At 36.7% G+C, this 18,138-nt stretch overlaps 1 protein-coding gene across 2 annotated transcripts in view; it reads left to right on the top strand.

Moving 5' to 3' along the window:
- LOC134730442 (uncharacterized) overlaps window positions 1-18,138 on the top strand; it is a 325,205-nt gene that overhangs the window by 269,127 nt on the left and 37,940 nt on the right. Inside the window, exon 2 of one of the 2 annotated variants that reach the window (XM_063604534.1) lies at window positions 1,367-6,392. The exons of the other annotated variant lie outside the window; for it this stretch is intronic. Coding sequence (XP_063460604.1) covers window positions 1,367-1,384 — 18 coding nt within the window. The 3' untranslated portion in view covers window positions 1,385-6,392. Of the gene's footprint in view, window positions 1-1,366; window positions 6,393-18,138 lie in introns of those variants that run through there. 2 annotated transcript variants of the gene reach the window in all.

Genomic DNA, 18,138 nt, shown 5'->3' with positions numbered 1-18,138 from the left:
AACAATGCAAGAGAGGTAGGGGACATGGGTGAATTTTCTACTTGTACATGCATCCTACTTCTTCCTTTGGGGCCAGCTTGGGCCCTACCTCATGTATATCACTTTGATTTGATAATGCTGTGTTGCTGTGCATGCTCATATTTATGGCTTGACTCACCAGACCACACCCTATTCATGATGAGCGACTCAGGCTTCCATCTCCACTGAGGCCCAGCAGCAAGCCAAAAACCATTTCTCAAATGGAGAGCAGTTTTCTGCATAAGATGACAAGACTTTTCCCCCAAATTCTAAGATCCTTCATGGTGATTCAACTATTGTGGCCTACCAGAAGCTCTAAACAGTATTAGTGTCTTCCACTAACATTTCAAGTATCACTGGATCTGCTGGATCTTACAACCCAAGTTTTAAAGCATTTTTAATGACAGCCTGAGCCTTTTGCAGAGCCGTCTCTTTGTGTAAGCCTCACTCAAAGTTTGCTTTTAGGGGTTATGCAATAAATGGAGCAGAGTAAAACATTCAAATGAATGAGGAATATATTGTCTCTAGAGTTCAAAGGGAATTACTAGGCATTTTTTCCCTCATGTGCGTGTGTGTGAGACAGAGAGTGTATGTGTGTGTGTGTATGTGTGTTAGGAGGGACCAGAGGCAGCAACCTATCATTTGCATTAAAAGGAATATCGCAACATTGTCCCCACTACTGAACCCCAACAAATTTTGGTGAGGTAAAATTCCCCTCAATTTTTGTAGGATTTATTTCTCACCTTCTGACATACAAGCTTCATACAAATATGTCTAGAGGTAGTTGCTATTTTCTGCTTACCAAGTCCAATCAGTATAATACCATCAATGAAAAGGATCCATATTAAGTCTTCTGGAAGGGAAAAATGATCAAGGTCTCTGCAGACTAAATTATTACAAAGGGCTGTAGAGTTTATATCCCCTTGGGGGGTTGGTCTTGCCACCTTAAAAAACAAACAAACAAGCAACAACAACAACCAAAAAAAAAAAAAAAACAGCGTCTTGTGGTATTTACCAAGAGATAGAAAGAAAGAAAAGCATTTGCAAGATGAATAGTTGTATGTCAGTAACTGGGGACATGTTGTCCAAACAACAAATTCTACATCTGGAACAGAAGCTGCACTTAGAGTCACCTGAGTAAATTCACAATAATTCACTGTCATTCTCCAGGATCAATTTCTTTTCTGCACAGGCCAAATAGGCAAGTTAAATAGGTAAGTTGAAAATACTGTGGGAATAACCACCTCTGCATCTTTCAAGTCCTTAATGCACTAGTTTCTATAATCCATTCAGAATGTGGTGTTGCTTTTCACTTACTCTTTTTTTTTTTTTTTTTTTTTTTTTTTAGGCAGAGATAATTCTGTGAGTTCCCACACAACATTTCCCACCATAGTAGCCCTCTGTACAAGTCTGGGAATGAAAGTGGTGCTTCTGCCAGTTGCTGAGTATGTTTATTTCAATTATGCATTCTGACACTGGGAAAATAATCATGTGATGGGTTTGGGGACCTAATCTAAAACTCCATTAATCACCTGACTTTCATAAGCCTTTATTCTGAATACTGTACCATAGTAATGTCTCCAGGAATTAGTTATCAGTTGAGAACTAGTGTTCAGTAATCAATGAAAAGTCTGATCATTTCCCTTTCCCCAACGCACAGTCACCCCACTCAAAGGCTGTGAGTTAATTTGGAGAGGCTGGGAGAGATTACCACTCTAAATTTGTTTTGAGGACTCAAATCAGTCTTTTGTTCACTAGACCTAGAATTCGGATTATGCAAACTAGTGAAGAATTCATTATAGTGTCTGTCTATTTTCTAGGAACAGTAACATCAAACAACCATTGCTACAGGTCTCTTTATGGGTCAAACGATCCTGATTACTCTTTTGGTTCTGATGTCCATCATGGTAACAGCACCCACTACATCTTTGGTGATTAAGTGCCACCATTTGATGCTAACACCCTCTGATTCTATTATTCCCATTACAACTGGGGATTTTAGCTCAGTGGGAACCCAGCAATTCTCACTGTAACTTCCCACTTACAAAGGAGATTAGAAACAGAATGCTTCAAAAAATTTGGGAGCTTCTCTCATGAATTTAATACTGACTGCCTTGGTGAAAAGTATGTCCTGGGGACTCCTCCAAAGAGAAGCAAGTCTTAATTGATATATCCGTTGTAACATTTCATTTCCCTAAGCCTTTGCTTACATTCTTTTACAGAATACAAAGGCAATTCTAATTTTTTAACTTAGAGTTGACCATTTTCTTTGTGTTGCTAGAAAGGGATACCTGTGGCTGAGGCTGGGTAATTTATAAAGAAAATAGACATATTTGGCACAAAGTTCTGTGGGCTGTACAAGAAGCATAGTGTCAGCATCTGCTTTGGGTGAGGGTTTCTAGAAGCTTCCCCTCCTGGTGGAAGGTGAAGGAGTGGCGGCATCACAGGGCCCTATGGTGATAAAAGAAGGAAAAGAGAGAGGAGGGAGGTGGCAAGCTATATTCAACAACCAGCTCTCCTGGGGGTGGGGACACTTGCATGAGTTAATAGAGCAAGAATTCACTCATTACCTTGAGGATGGCACCAAGCCATTCATGAGGAATTCGCTTCCATGACTTAAATTCCTCACTTTAGGTCCCACCTCCAACATTGGGGATCAAATTTTAACATCAGATATGGAAGGGTTTAAATATCCGAACAATATCACTCACCTTGTGCCCATGTAACAGACAACAACCCAAATGGTTAGAGCCCTTGTAATTCTTCAACTTACAAAATTTATTAATATGGGGTCCATTATTGGGAACTCATATTAATAAATTTAGGTTGAATCTACTTTAAATTCGGTCCACTTTAATCCCCCATTCTTAAAATCTATTTCTAGATATATTCTCCAGATTCTGTCTGTATAATTTGGCAAAATCATGTAATCCTGTCAGTGTGTAGTATACCTTGTTATTTGGAGACTGCCTAGACTTGAGTGTAGTTATAGGTCTCAAAGCAAAGAGGTATGATGGAATGTGATATGGCTTGCCTCTGTGTCCGCATCCAAATCTCATATTGAATTGGAATCCCCATGTGTCTAGGGAGGGAACTGGTGGGAGGTGACTGGATCATGGGGGTGGATTCCCCTCCCCTGCACCATCTTCTTATAGTGAGTGAATTCTCATGAGATCTGATGGTTTCTAAGTGTGACACTTTCCCCTTTGCTCTCTCTGTCCTGTCGCCATGTAAAACGTGGCTTGCTTTTCCTTTGTCTTCCACCATGATTGTAAATTTCCTGAGGCCTCCCTAGCCATGCAGAACTGTGAGTCAATTAAACCTCTTTTCTTTATAACTCACCCAGTCTCAGGTAATTCTTTATAGCAGTTTGAAAACAGACTAATACAGGGTGGGTGCTGAGGAGAATCAGCAGTGCCTTCTAAGGCAACTACCTCAGAAAAGGCCATTAGAGATTTATCAGGCAATCAAGGACTAACTTCCCCTGGCAAGGGTGGAGGGGTTGCATCTGTAGGCAAAAAAGACTTATCAGAATATGAAGGTGCAATAACCCAGGCTCATTAGGACCTGCCCCTATGTTTCAATTCCAATTTGTGATATCCTATCCTTCTCAATCAATACACTCGCTTTAACAGAAGACACCCTGCCATGTTGAAAATAGAAATTATATTGTGATTCAGCCGCTAGAGAATTAGATTCTAGGTTTAGTTTTCAGAAATCTTAGCCCTCTGGTTATAGGATATGAGTTTCTGTCAGGGCCGAAATAGCTTCTATGTCATATATGTGGGGGTTGAGCTAGGAATTTTAGTCCCTCAGCTCCTTGTTTTCTTTTTCAACTTTGTCCAGCTCAATTAGGAACAACCATCAGGCTGGATGTGATGACTCATGCCTGTAATCCTAACATTTTGGGAGGCTGAAGCAGGCAGATCACTTAAGCCCAGGAGGTCAAGACCAAGACCAGCCTGGGCAACATGGTAAAACTCTGTCTCAACAAAAATATAAACAATTATCCAGTCATGGCGTTGCATGCCTATAGTCCCAGCCACCTAGGTGGCTGAGGTCAGAGGATCGCTTGAGCCTGGGAGGTGGAGGCTGCAGTGAGTTGTGATTGCACCACTGCACTCCACCCTTCCAGCCTGGGTGACAGAGTGAGACGTTGTCAAAAATAAATAAATAAATAAATAAAAGCAGTCTACTATACTCACTAGTTTCACTAGTTTGACAAAAATTTTCTCAAGGCACCAAATATGGGGCCACCCATCACCTCATAAGTATTTGGCTAAGTGTAGCCAATAGATACTTTTAAGAATATTTTGGGTATCGCTGTTGCCACAAAACACCATACAAACTTTCTCTTTCCCATTAAAATCAGGATCATTAGTGCCTTCAAATCTAATCAGAAAAACCAGTTCTCACACAGAGCCAATTCAAACCTCATCCTTAACATTTTCTTCATTTAGAACAACCCTTGGCCGGGTGCAGTGGCTCATGCCTGTAATCCCAGCACTTTGGGAGGCCGAGGTGGGCAGATCACGAGGTCAGGAGATCGAGACCATCCTGGCCCACATGGTGAAATCCTGTCTCTACTAAAAATACAAAAAAAAAAAAAGAAAAATTAGCCCGGTGTGGTGGCAGGCGCCTGTTATCCCAGCTGTTCTGGAGGCTGAAGCAGGATAATCACTTGAACCCAGAAGGCAGAGGTTGCAGTGAGCAGAGACTGCACCACTGCACTCCAGCCTGGCGACAGAGGGAGACTCCATCTCAAAAAACAAACAAACAAACAACACGCACACACACACACACACACACACACACACACACACACACACACACAAAACTACTCTCAGTACCAAAGTCTGTGTCTGTCAAGTTTCTCTAGGTCTATCAAGAGAAGTATACTAAGGTATTTATTGCAAGAAATGATTACATAATTGTGGGAGCTGGGTAGGTGAGTCTAAAATCAATAGACAGGCCATGAGGAAGAGCTTGTTTGATCTTCTGGAAATAGGTCGAAGCTGTTGCCCATAGGCAGAATTTCCTCTTCACTAGGGAAGTCCTAACTCTCCTTTTAAGACCTTTTCGCTGACTGAATCAGGTTCATCCAGATTATCTAGGATAATATTTCTTAAATAAATGGATTATGATTATCTGATTATGGAATGTAATCACATGTACAAAGTATACCTTCAAAGCAACACCTAAATTAGTATTAGATTGAATAACTGAGAATTTTAGCCTAGAGAAGTTGATGCATCAAAATGACTATTACATTAACCAAGAGGAATTGCATGTAATTTTTATTCAGAGGTAATTTTCTTCAGAAAATAAATAACATATATTCTCTGCTGAGAAGTTCAGGTTGTATCCTGTGAAAGATGAAGAGATGATAAAAAATTTTAGGCAAAAAAATTGCCAAGATTTGAGCTCATTTTGTAATGATAACTCTGAGCCCTTTGTAGTTAATGCCAAGAGGCTTCTCTAATAAAAAGCCTAAAATATAAATGTTAGAACCATCAGAATAGAAGTTGTAGGAGGTGTAAACCATGGGAATGGGTAATAATCACTCATGAAACACATTTTAATTAAGATTATATTTAAAATCACTTCTTGAGTTCTTAGAATATGTTTAAAACTATGTTAGGATTTAAAAATGCTAACTTGATAAAAATCCTGTTCTTGACTATAGAAGCTGACAGTGCAGTGGCACTAAACTTGGAAAGAGGAAACTGCGAATACAAAAAACTGAATATAAAGTGATTGAGATATGCATGGAGTAATGTAAGTGCAGCAAAGGGCTGTTGGTGTGCAGGGGACAAGGCAAGTTCCAGAAGCAAGACTAATACATTGAATAAGATAAGAGGGCCTGGGGCAGGAACACTCTTTTTAACAAAATAGACAAAGTCAAAGAAATTGAAATTCAATATTTAGCTTGAATGCCAGGGGAACTGAGAAAAACCTAGTAGGGAATAATGTTACAGAAACTAAGAAAGGCCATTTTGAAGAATAAATTAATGGACCACAGATTTAATAGTGCAGCAAGGTCAAGTGAGACAAGAACTGAAAGGAATTTATTGTATTTTAAAAATAAGAGGAAATGGCCAGGCATGGTGGCTCACGCCTGTAATCCTAGCACTTTGGGAGGCTGAGGAGGGCGGATCACAAGGTTAGGAGTTCGAAACCAGCCTGGCCAATATGGTGAAATTTCATCTCTACGAAAAATACAAAAATTAGCTGGGTGTAGTGTGCGTGCCTGTAATCCCAGCTACTCAGGAGGGCGAAGCAGGAGAATTGCTGGAACCCAGGAGGCAGAGGTTGCTGTGAGCTGAGATTGCACTACTGCACTCCAGCCTGGGCAACAGAGTGAGACTCCATCTCAAAAAATGAATAAATAAATAAATAAATAAATAAATAAATAAATAAATGGTAATTTGTTAACTGGGAAAACAGTTTTATTAGAAACGTAGAGGGTAGAAGTTCTACTATAGTAAGTTGAGGAGTTAATGGAAGATCAGAAAAATGACTAACATTTGCAGACTCTAGAAACTTGGCTTTAAAACAAATTTATATTAGATGGTTAGAGGAGAATGGAGACATGGGTTGTTTTTGTTTTGTTTATGGATGGTAATAGAGCACATTTTAGGTTGGGGAAAATTAATCTAGTGGTTTGGAAGACATTAACAGAGCAATAAATGATCTGTTTTCCAGAACATAAGAGCCAAAAGGAAAAAGAATTTCTATTTGGTTTGCTGTTGTGTCACATGCATAGTAGTTATTCAAAAATATTTGCAGAATGGATTAAACAAATCCTTAAAAATAAGAGGTCTTCTAAGCTCAAAAGTGACTAATGGGGGAGCATTTTCATCATCATATAAGAAGAGCATGATCATCCATGTAAGAGAATGGACAAAAATAATATTTGTAGTATTTATCCATTTGCTATATTCTGACTTACTTCTAATTTAATTTGACCCTATAAAATTATTTTATTTAAATATTATTTTCCAACAATCATGAAACCTAAAACAGGTTCAGAGAATTTAACAAACTGGAGAATCCAGAAATTTTAATCAAGGTTGCTCTGATTTTATAATCTTTGTGCTAGATGACACATATAATCTATCTGACATGCTCTCTAATATTTTTTCTTTATTCTTTTAGGTGAAAAAACATATAAAATATATAACTGTTTTTATCAAAGTAAAATCAAATCATAATTGTGTCCACATCTTCTCTGGTTTTAAAGATATAACATATAATTACTCAGGTGTATATATATTAAATAATATTGAGTATCATGCTTCAGATGTTGCTTCATCTGTCACCTCCTCAAAGGAGCTTTCTCTGATTTTCACACTAGAGTAGGCAATTTTCTTACATGTTCCATAGCACAATTTTGTGAAAGAATTGTCTTAGATGAGAAACTAAGCTTCTCTGCCCTTGTGTCTTAAATCCAGTTTCCTTGAAAATTAAGCCAAGGCAAGGCTTAAGTGTAACTGATTTCTTCAGTAGGGCATTTGCAGAACATAGACAATGAGGGATGCAGAGACTGACGTGGGGAAAGATGGAAGTCAAATGCACTTGCTAGGGCTTCATTGTTTTGTGGAGAGTTTTAGCTAGTTGCTGCACAAGAGTGCTCTGTCTACCATGTAGATGTCTTCCAAGAGGCTATACAAAAATACTGTGTCTCCAAATTGTCCACTGTAGGAAATAGAGAGAAAAAAATCTGGTATTTCCCTTCCTGATCCTGTTGATGGAATTTCTCCAGGTGGAGTTCAACACCACCCCAACCATGCCAAAACATACCAGAGAGCATTACCTGGTCACTTTTGCAGCTTGTGGAGAAGCCAGATTTCATGTACTAAGTGTGCAGGTATTTTAAGTATTTTAACCGAAGTCCACACTCAGTTCTTTATGGCCTCGGATGATGTAATTAGGTGTACTTGCACAGTGACCTTCATTGCTTTTTCAGTGAAGAGACAGACAGAGAGAGAGAGAACGCAGGAGATAAATGAGGTCCAGTGAAACCAAGGAAAGGAAGAACATATGCAGAAGGCAATTTGCATCACCTGTTTCATAGTCACCTCTACTGTGTATTTCTCTGGGCAGAGGAAATAGGAGGGAGGGGGCGGATGAACAGACATATTCTTTTTGCTGCAAAAGGAAGTATGCTACCAGCTTCCAGAAAACAAAAGCAATTAGCAGATACAAATATGGGAGGTATTATTTATAAATTTAGTGATAACTTGTTTCATACTTGCTCATTAAAAAATAAGAAATGGATCTGAGGGGATGTAAAGATTATAAAAAAAACTTTATTCTAAAATAATTTTCCTTCACAGAAACATTATTCTAAATTATTAGAAGACTAGAAGGAGAGAACAAATCAAAATTTTCTCTTTTGATGATGATCTGAGTTCTAACCTATCTTCTTCAACATTCTCTGGACAAAAACCTTAGAAAGCAGTGCAGCCGAGTCATAATTCATGAGTGAATATTAGTTATGTATTTGCCCTCAAGCATATTTGCCTCGAAGGTGAGAATCCTGAGACTATAAGAACATTTTGTCCTGTTAATGGAATGAAAGAATCAGGATAATAAAAAATGAATATCATATCTTTACTTTTAATTGCACTAAATAAGGCTTTCTAAAGTTTCTGCTCTTGTTCTATATAAATAAACCTTAAAACAATGCATTTTCATGCTTCTAGCCAACTTAAGAATTACCTGCACAAGATGGCTCTCCACGCTTTTCTCCTGTAGCAGACTCTGTGCTTTCTGATTTGAGGGAAGAGTTATGGGAAACAGAGACATGACAGCTGTCAGGTCCTTTGTCCAAATTTAATCAGGAATCAGCCAGAGAGGAATGTCCTAATCCATCAACACCTGCTTGGGATAAGCAGTAAACCCACCAGAGACAGAGCCAAATATAGTGATTTAATTAATTGAAAGGTGTTGGCAATCCATCAACATGCGGTGCTTCTGAGCAATTTCCAGTACCACCTAATGCAGAGCAGAATTTGTGCGTAAGTATCTTAAAGATTTTTAATTTGTTATAATTTTTTAAATATCAGTTAATTTGAAAATATTTCAGAATACCAAGAAAAGATACAAAAAAACATCATCTTGACTTTTTTTTGTTCTAAATTGATATTTGCTATTTTTTAATAAACTTTTAGATGGTAAAATTTTATAAATATTCACAATCTGATGCAGAGTTATACTTCTATATGAGTGACATTTTTACACAGCTAACATGGTGCTGATTAAACTGATGTGTGGGTGTTCTAAGACAAGGCTATATTTATCACTCTTGTTCTGAAATGCATATGTAATAGCCTAAAGACAATTATTTCACAATTAAATTAAAAATCAAAGTCATCATTTAGTCTTCCTTATTTTTTTCTTGTATACTAATTTGGCCTGAGTCATGTTAGATCAATCCACAATATTTCTCTCATCTCTTCCCTTGTTTCTGTACCCAGCAGCTATTCAAATCATTATTCAATGATTTCTTTCTCATACAAACCAACATATTAATCTCCCTCCTTTTCCCTGACCCTTGATTATTCTACACTCAGTCTAGCCAGTCTAGATTTTGTTAATTGATTACTTTTTTCCAAATATGTCTCCCCTAGTTTCAATAGATTAAAAATACGTACCTTATTTCCACATCTTTTTTTTTTTTTTTTTTGAGACGGAGTTTTGCTCTTGTTGCCCAGGCTAGAGCACAAGCACAACAACAAGTCACCACAACCTCCACCTCCTAGGTTCAAGCAATTCTCCTGCCTCAGCCTCCCGAGTAGCTGGGATTACAGGCATGTGCCACCACCCCCAGATAATTTTGCATTTTTAGTAGAGACTAGGTTTCTCCATGTTGTTCAGGCTGGTCTCGAACTCCCGACCTCAGGTGATTTGCCTGCCTTGGCCTCCCAAAGTGCTGGGATTACAAGTGTGAGCCACTGCACCCGGCCTCCAATTCCATATCTTTTTAAAGACTATTCATATTTAAAAATTAATTTAAAATACTTTCTTCTCCAAAAATGCTTTCTTAATCCAACCAAACAGAATTGGCTGTCTTTGTTTTTTTTTTTTTTAATTCCACATGGCAATATGATCTTCCCTTGTGGTTTGTAGTTACAATTTTTGTTTGTTTCATATATTTGCGTTTTCTATTGAAGGAGTGTGTGGGGATTTTAAATATATGTGCTTAATTGCATGACTTTCCATTACAAAGTCCTTTAAGACAAAGATCATTTTGCTCTTTTAGCCTTTTGTTCTTATCTTTTTTTCTTTTTTGCTACTCAGCTTTAATTTTCTACAACCTAGCACTATCCATTGAACTGTTTTATTAAATTATAAAACTCTTTGGGGCATATGCTTGCAAATTCAATCTAGTTAAATTAACACAGTCTTTAAAATCTCTAAATATTGATCTCCGGGTTTGAAAACTTTCTCTAAATAATATTTATGCCAGAATTTTGGGCAGCCAATTCATAGTCATGATATCTTCAAATATCCTAACCTTATCTTATTTAAAGATAAGGTTAGCTACTTATTTAAAAACTACATAATGTCTTTTTTCTTCCTTTTTCTATGTAAGTTTACATAATGTCTTTTTTTCCTTTTTCTACATAGATTTTTACCTATTTAAAAGCTCTGATTTTGGCCAGGTGCAGTGGCTCACGCTTGTTATCCCAGCACTTTGGGAGGCTGAGGCGGGCGGATCATGAGGTCAGGAGTTCGAGATCAGCCTGACCAACATGGTGAAACCCTGTCTCTACTAAAAATACAAAAATTAGCTGGGCTTGGTGGCACATGCCTGTAATCCCAGCTACTCAGGAGGCTAAGGCAGGACAATCTCTTGAACCTGGGAATTGGAGGTTGCAGTGAGCTGAGATCAAACCACTGCACTCCAGCCTGGGTGACACAGTGAGACTCCCTCTAAAAATAAAAATAAAAATAATTTAAAAAGCTCTGATTTCCCCCCAACCCAATCAGAAGTCCTCACACACTTCAATAAAAAGAAATGACTAGAGTGAACATTTTATGCATATCCAGTGCATTTTTACACTTCTCTCTCGGAGTCCACATGACTCCTTTATTTCTTTGAAGAATAGACTTTTATCCTTGCCAAATTCAGTTATTGTTTACCTCATTTTCTTATCTCTGCCTTCCCTACCATCTCTTCCAGTGGCTTGCTTTCTTGAATATTCTCTGCTTTTCCTTCCCTATTGTCAGACTTTCCACACTCATTAACTCATTCCTGTAAATGTAAAAATACACTCATTTTTTTCTAATGAATTATTATTTTTAGAAAAAATTTAAGATTACAGAAAAACTGAGAAGATAGTAAAGAGGGTCCCATACACCTGGCACCCAGTGTCTTTTGTTTTTAATATAGCTTGTTAGTATGGCAGGTTTGTTACTGTTAATAAACCAATGTTGGTAAATTAGTATTAATTAAAGTTTATATTTTATTCAAATTTTCTTAATTTGCATGTAAAACACTTTTTCAGTTCCAAGATCCTACTCAGGATATCATGTTACATTTCAGCATGAGGTCTCCTTAGGCGTCACTTGTCTGTGACATTTTCTCAGACTTTTATTATTTTGATGATTCTGACAGAGAAACAAGGGTAAATTAGTTTATCAACTGCAGCTAGATTATAATTTGTCTTTTTTTCTCATTATTAAACCAGAGTTATAGATTATAGGGAGAAAGACAACAAAAATAAACTACCTTATCCATTATAGAATATCAAGGGTATACACTGTCAACATGAATTATAACTGTTGATGTTGACCTGATACCTAGCTGAAGTAATGGTTGTCAGCTTTCTCCTCTGAAAAGTTACTTGCCCTCTTTCTCTACCTTTTTTGTGAGTCCAAAATCTATGTGAATATTTGTAATTATTCTGTACATATTTTTCTCCTCCCCCAAGAGCTCCCCCATTTATTTATATCAGGATGGACCAATAGATATTTATTTTATACTTTGAGTTCTAATCTGATACTACTTTATTTATTTTGATGTTCAAATTTTCCGTCATTGCTTATTGAGAGGCCTTTCAGGTCCTGTCTCCCTTTGCTGTCCATAACCCATCAATGTGCCATTGTCATTACCTCCTTCTTCCTTTTTGTTCTTTACCTCCTCCCCGTCCTCCTTCCACTTCCTCTTTCCCTCAGCATTTTCTTACGTTGGCCACAAGATCTTCCATGCTCATCTTGTGTATTTCCTACCCTAATTCTAGAATCAGTCATTTCTCTAAGAAGCTTTGCTTCTGTTTATTGGAGAATGGTATGATAAACCAAGATATGGGCACTGGGTGCGCTAGTTACTAGTGAGGTGTCATTGATTCTGAAATATCTCAGCTGACAGAGAAGGAACACATATGTGTCTAAGCTAACCACATATCTATAAATATGTCTGTGGGCAGCTATGTACATCTCTGTTAAGCTAAGTAGGAGTTCATATGGATGTCTTTAACCCTACCTCATGACCACAAGGGCAATTCTAGACTCCTTCTCTTGCTTATCTGTAAATTCCCACTGCAACTGGCTGGCTCCAGACATTCATGATATATTCACTAAGTTGTTGAATTCCAGTATACACGTACTGTAGTATCAGAATTTGTAATCCAGATCCTTGCAGGAAATACCTTTTATTAACTAGAGTACAGTGATTATGAATAGTTTTATTTTTTACCTTTACTTTTATAGATCCATCACATTTTTACTCATTTTGGTGAGCATTTTTTCCTCCCTAAGCCCCTTTAGTGAAGTTGCTTCATACATTCCTAATTAGGTTAAATTGTTTTGTCATATTGTGCATTTCATCCTGGAATTCCACTCTCCTACAAAATGACCCCATACAATTTACATATTTGAAGGTTCACTCTTCTGTGCCTTTGGAGAAATGTACAGTGTCATGCATCCACAATTAAAGTATCATGCAGAATAGTTTTATATCTCCCCCCAAATCCCTATTCTTTATATATGAAACCCTCCCTTTTCTTCACAAAACACTGCAAAACACTAATCTTTTGCTGTCTGCATAGTCTGCTATTTTCTTTCTTTCTTTTTTTTTTTTTTTTTTTTTTGAGAAGGAGTCTCGCTCTGTTGCCCAGGCTGGAGTTCAGTGGCCTGGTCTCGACTCACTGCAGCCTCCACCTCAAATGATTCTCCTGCCTTAGCCTCCAGAATAGTTGGGATTACAGGCACCCGCTGGGCTAATTTTTGTATTTTTAGTAGAGATGGGGTTTCACCATGTTGGCCAGGATGATCTTGATCTCCTGACCTGTGATCCCCCCGCCACGGCCTCCCAATGTGCTGGGATAGCAGGCTGGAGCCACTGCACCCGGCTGGTTTGCCATTTTCATAAAGTATTTTTTTTTTTTTTTTTTTTTTGAGATGGAGTCTCGTTCTGTCGCCCAGGCTGGAGTGCAGTGGCGCTATCTCGGCTCACTGCAGGCTCCGCCCCTCGGGTTCACACCATTCTGCTGCCTCAGCTTCCCGAGTAGCTGGGACTACAGGCGCCTGCCACCACGCCTGGCTAATTTTTTTGTATTTTTAGTAGAGACGGGGTTTCACCGTGTTAGCCAGGATGGTCTCGATCTCCCGACCTCGTGATCCGCCCGCTTTGGCCTCCCAAAGCGCTGGGATTACAGGCTTGAGCCACCGCTCCTGGCCTAATGTCTTTTATTAGAACCATACGTCATAGAGCATTTCAGACTACCTTCTTCACTAAGCAATGTTTAAGATTCATCTATGTCTTTCTGTGGCTTTATAGCTCTTTACTTTTTACGGTTGAATTACATTCCCTGGTTTGGATGTACCACAGTTTGTTTATGCATACACATATTGAAGGACATCTTGGCTGTTTCTCATTTGGGACAGTTATTAATAAACTTTTCCTAAACATCACTGCTCAGGTTTCTCTGTGAACCTAAGTTTTCCAAACAGTTTGATAAATACCTACAAGTGCAATTACTTGTTGTAAATAAGATTATATTTTGCTTTGTAAGACATTGACCAACTGTCTTCCAAGTGGCTGTATGATTTTTCTATTCTCACCAGCAAGAAATGAGAATTTATATTGTTCTTCAGTAATTGTCATTGGCAGTTTTTTTAAACTTATTTATTCTAATAGGTTGTAATGGTATCTAATTGTGGTTTAACTTTAAATTGCCTAATGCCAGATGACGTTAAACATCTTTTTATATTTTTATTTGTCATTTGTATAAGTTATTTGGTAATGTCTCTAGATATTTTGTCTACTTTATTGAGTTATTTGTTTCCTAATTATTAAGTATAGGAGTTTTCTGTCTATTTTGGATACAAACTGTTTACCAGTTATTTGATTTGTAAAGAGTTTCTCTCAGCCCGAGGCTTGTGTTTCCAACTCTAAACATTCCTTTTGCAAAGTAGAAGTTTTTATTTTTATTAAAATTCTACTTACCAATTTTTCTTTTCTGGATATTTTTGCTATTGTGTCTAAAAATTCATCATTAAATACAAGCTCACTTAGATTGAGGGAGGAGACCACCCCTCATATTGTCATATGCCCAACTTCTGCCTCCAAAGAAAGAAGGAGTAAAAACTAAAAGGCAGAAATGGAATCCACAGGCAGATAGCCCAGCACTGCACCCTGGGCCTGGTAGTTAAAAATCAACCCCTGACCTAACTGCTTGTGTTATCTACAGATTTTAGACACTGTATGGAAAAGCATCGTGAAAATCCCTGTCCTGTTCTGTTCCGATCTAATTACAGGTCCATGCAGCCCCCAGTCATGTACCCCCTGCTTGCTCAATTGATCACGACCGTTTCAAGTGGACCCCCTTAGAGTTGTAAGCCTTAAAAGGGACAGGAATTGCTCACTCGGGGAGCATGGTTTTTGGAGACGTGAGTCTGCCGATACTCCCAGCTGAATAAAGCCCTTTCCTTCTACAACTCGGTGTCTCAGGGGTTCTTGTCTGCGGCTCATCCTGCTACATTTTGCTCCTATGTTTTCTTCTAGAAGATTTAAGGTGTCATGTGTTACCTTCAGATCTAAGATCCATTTTAAGTTAATTTTTTATCATATGATTGCCTGTGTATAGGAAAATAATTTACATTAGTATATCAACCTTGTATCCTGCTACCTTGATTTACTTATTCCAAATGTTTTATTTTCCATTTTTACTTATTATATTGACTATCACATTGTCTTTGAACAAAGACAGCTTTATTGCTTCCTTTACAATCTGTCTACTATTTATTTCCTTTTCTTATTATATTGTACAAGTTCAGTTGTCTAGCACAACATTGAATAGAAAGGGTGAAATAAAACACCCTTGCCTTTTTCCCAGTCCTAGATGAAAAGCATTTCTACTATTCAGTATAATATTAGCTGTAGGTTCTTTCTAAAGTTGAGGAAGCTACCCTGTATTGCTAATTTATGGGGGCTTTTATCATGAATGGGTACTAGATTATGCAAAAGGCTTTTTCTGCATCTATTGATATGATAATATTTTTATTCTTCTTAGGCTCTTGATATGGTGAATTATATTAACGGATTTTTGAATAAGGAATCAGCCTTACATACCTGGGACAAATCCCACTTGATTGTGGTGCATAATTATTTCTATACATTTTTAAAATTCAATTTGCTAACATTTGGTTGAGCAACTGTGGATCTGTATTCCTGAGAATTATCAGTCTGAAATTTTCTTCACTTACAGTGTCTTTATCTGATTTTGGTAGTTGATTCATTGTGACCTCTAAAATGACTTAGAAAATATGACTTATTCTTCTATAATCTAGAATAAATTGTTAGAAAATGTTGTAATTTTTTTCTTAAATTGTTCATAGAATTCACCAGTGAAGCCATTCGAACCTGGTGCTTTTATTATTTTTTGAAATGTTATTAGCTGTAGATTAAATATCTTGAGTGAACGTATTTATTCAGATTATCTGTTTCTCCTTGTGGGAGTTTTGGGAGTTTGTGCTTTTCAAATAATTGGTATATTTAATATATAAAATTTGTGAGCATAGAATTATTCATAGTGCTCATTTATTATACTTTTAATGTCATTTGTGAGGTGTACATTGAAGGAGTCTGTTTCCTTAACAATATTGGTCATTTGTAGCTGCTCTCTCTCTCTTTTATCCTTTGTCAGACTGGTTAAAGGTTTATCAATTTTGTCTACCTTTTCATAGAACTTGCCTTTAGTTGTGTTAAATTTTTTGTCATTGTTTTTAATTTATTGTTCTCTGCTCTAATTTGTATCATTTCTTTCTTTCTGTTTGCTATAAGCTTAAATTGTTATGTTTTCACTAGCGTTTTGAAAGTGAAATAAATTGCTAGATTATTGAGTTAAGAAATTTTTTTCTAATATAGGCATTTAATGAAATGGATTTCTCTCTAGGCACTGTTTTCTCTGCATCCCACAAAGTTCAATAAGTTAGATTTGTATTCTTACTTAGTTCCAACTTTAAAACGTTTCTTGTGAGACTTTTTCCTGGACTTCTGCATTACTTAAAAGTATGATGCTTAGTCTCCAATTATTTGTGGATTTCCCTGCTATATTTATATTATTGATTCCTAGTTTAATTCATTATGGTCTGTGTACATTGTTTGTATAATTTTATAGTTTAAATTTGTTAAGGTGTGCTTAATGGCCCAGAATGTGATCCGTCTTGGTGAATGTTTTATGTTAGCTTGAGAAGAATATGTATTCTGTTGTTGTTCAATGAAGTATTCTATAAATGCCAATACAATTACGTTAACTGATAATCAATACTCATTTTCTGCCCACTTTTTCTATTAATTACTGAAAAAGAGATGTTGAAATCTCTAACTATACAGGTCAATTAGTCCATTTTTTTCTTGCACTTTTTTTTCAAATTATGTCCATCACTTCTATCTATTGATGCCCTGTTGTTAGATGCATATATCGTAGATTGCTAGGTCTTCATGGAAAATTGATCACATATGATTATGTCACTGTTTCTTTATTCCTGATGACTGTTCTTGAACTGAGGTCCACTTTGTCTGAAATTAATGGAGCAACTACTCCTTTTTAAATTAGTCATCATATTATGATATCTTTTATCCCTTTTCTCCTTTCCTAAAAAAGTCCTTATAGTTAAAGTGGGTTTTATAGACAACATATAATTAAGTCTAAATTTCATCCACTCTAGGAACTTTTCTAATTAGTTTCTTTAACTTATTTATACTTAATGTACTTAAATAAATATGAGATACATAGCTAGGTATGTATACAGAAATAGAGATAGATATAGATAGATAGATAGATAGATAGATAGATAGATAGATAGATCAACCATATTTGTAAGGTTACATATAATTCTATTTTTCTTCTCTCTTAGCATATTAAGTATATTGCTTTATAAAGATAATTTCAGGAATTTCAGTATTTTAAACTATTCTGTATTCCTTTAAATAACACTCTACTGCTTCAACAAATGGTGCTGGGATAATTGGTAAGTCACACATAGAATAATGAAACTGGATCCTCATCTTTCACCTTATAGAAGATAGAAGATAACATCTGAAAAACTCTGCTAGACATTGGCTTAGGCAAAGAGGTTATGACCAAGAATCCAAAAGCAAATTTAACAAAACCAAAGATAAATAGTTGGGACTTAATTAAACTGAAAAGCTGATGCACAGCAAAAGAAATAATCAGCAGAGTAAACAGACAACCCACAGAGTGAGATAAAATATTTGCAAATTATGTATTTGCATTAATACATAGCTTAATATCCAGAATTTACAAGGAACTCAAACAAATCAGAAAAAAAAACTCATCAAAAAGTGGGTTAAAGACATGAATAACAATTCTCAAAAGAAGATATACAAATGGTGAACAAACATGAAAAAATGTTCAACATCATTATCAAGAAAAGTGAAAATCAAAACCACAATGTGATACCACCTTACTCCTGCAAGAATGGCTATAATTTAAAAATCGAAGAGTAATAGATATTGGCATGGATGTGGTGAAATGGAAACATTCTTACACTGTTGGTGGAAATGTAGACTTGTACAACTGCTATGGAAAAGAGTGTGGAGATTCCTTAAAGAATTAAAAGTAGAACTACCAGTTGATCCAGCAA

The sequence above is a fragment of the Pan paniscus genome, chromosome 4 (assembly GCF_029289425.2).
Source record: "Pan paniscus chromosome 4, NHGRI_mPanPan1-v2.0_pri, whole genome shotgun sequence".
NCBI classification, from domain to species: domain Eukaryota; kingdom Metazoa; phylum Chordata; class Mammalia; order Primates; family Hominidae; genus Pan; species Pan paniscus.
The sequence above is the reverse complement of the archived record's forward strand: the minus strand, read 5'-3'. Positions and strand labels throughout refer to the sequence as shown.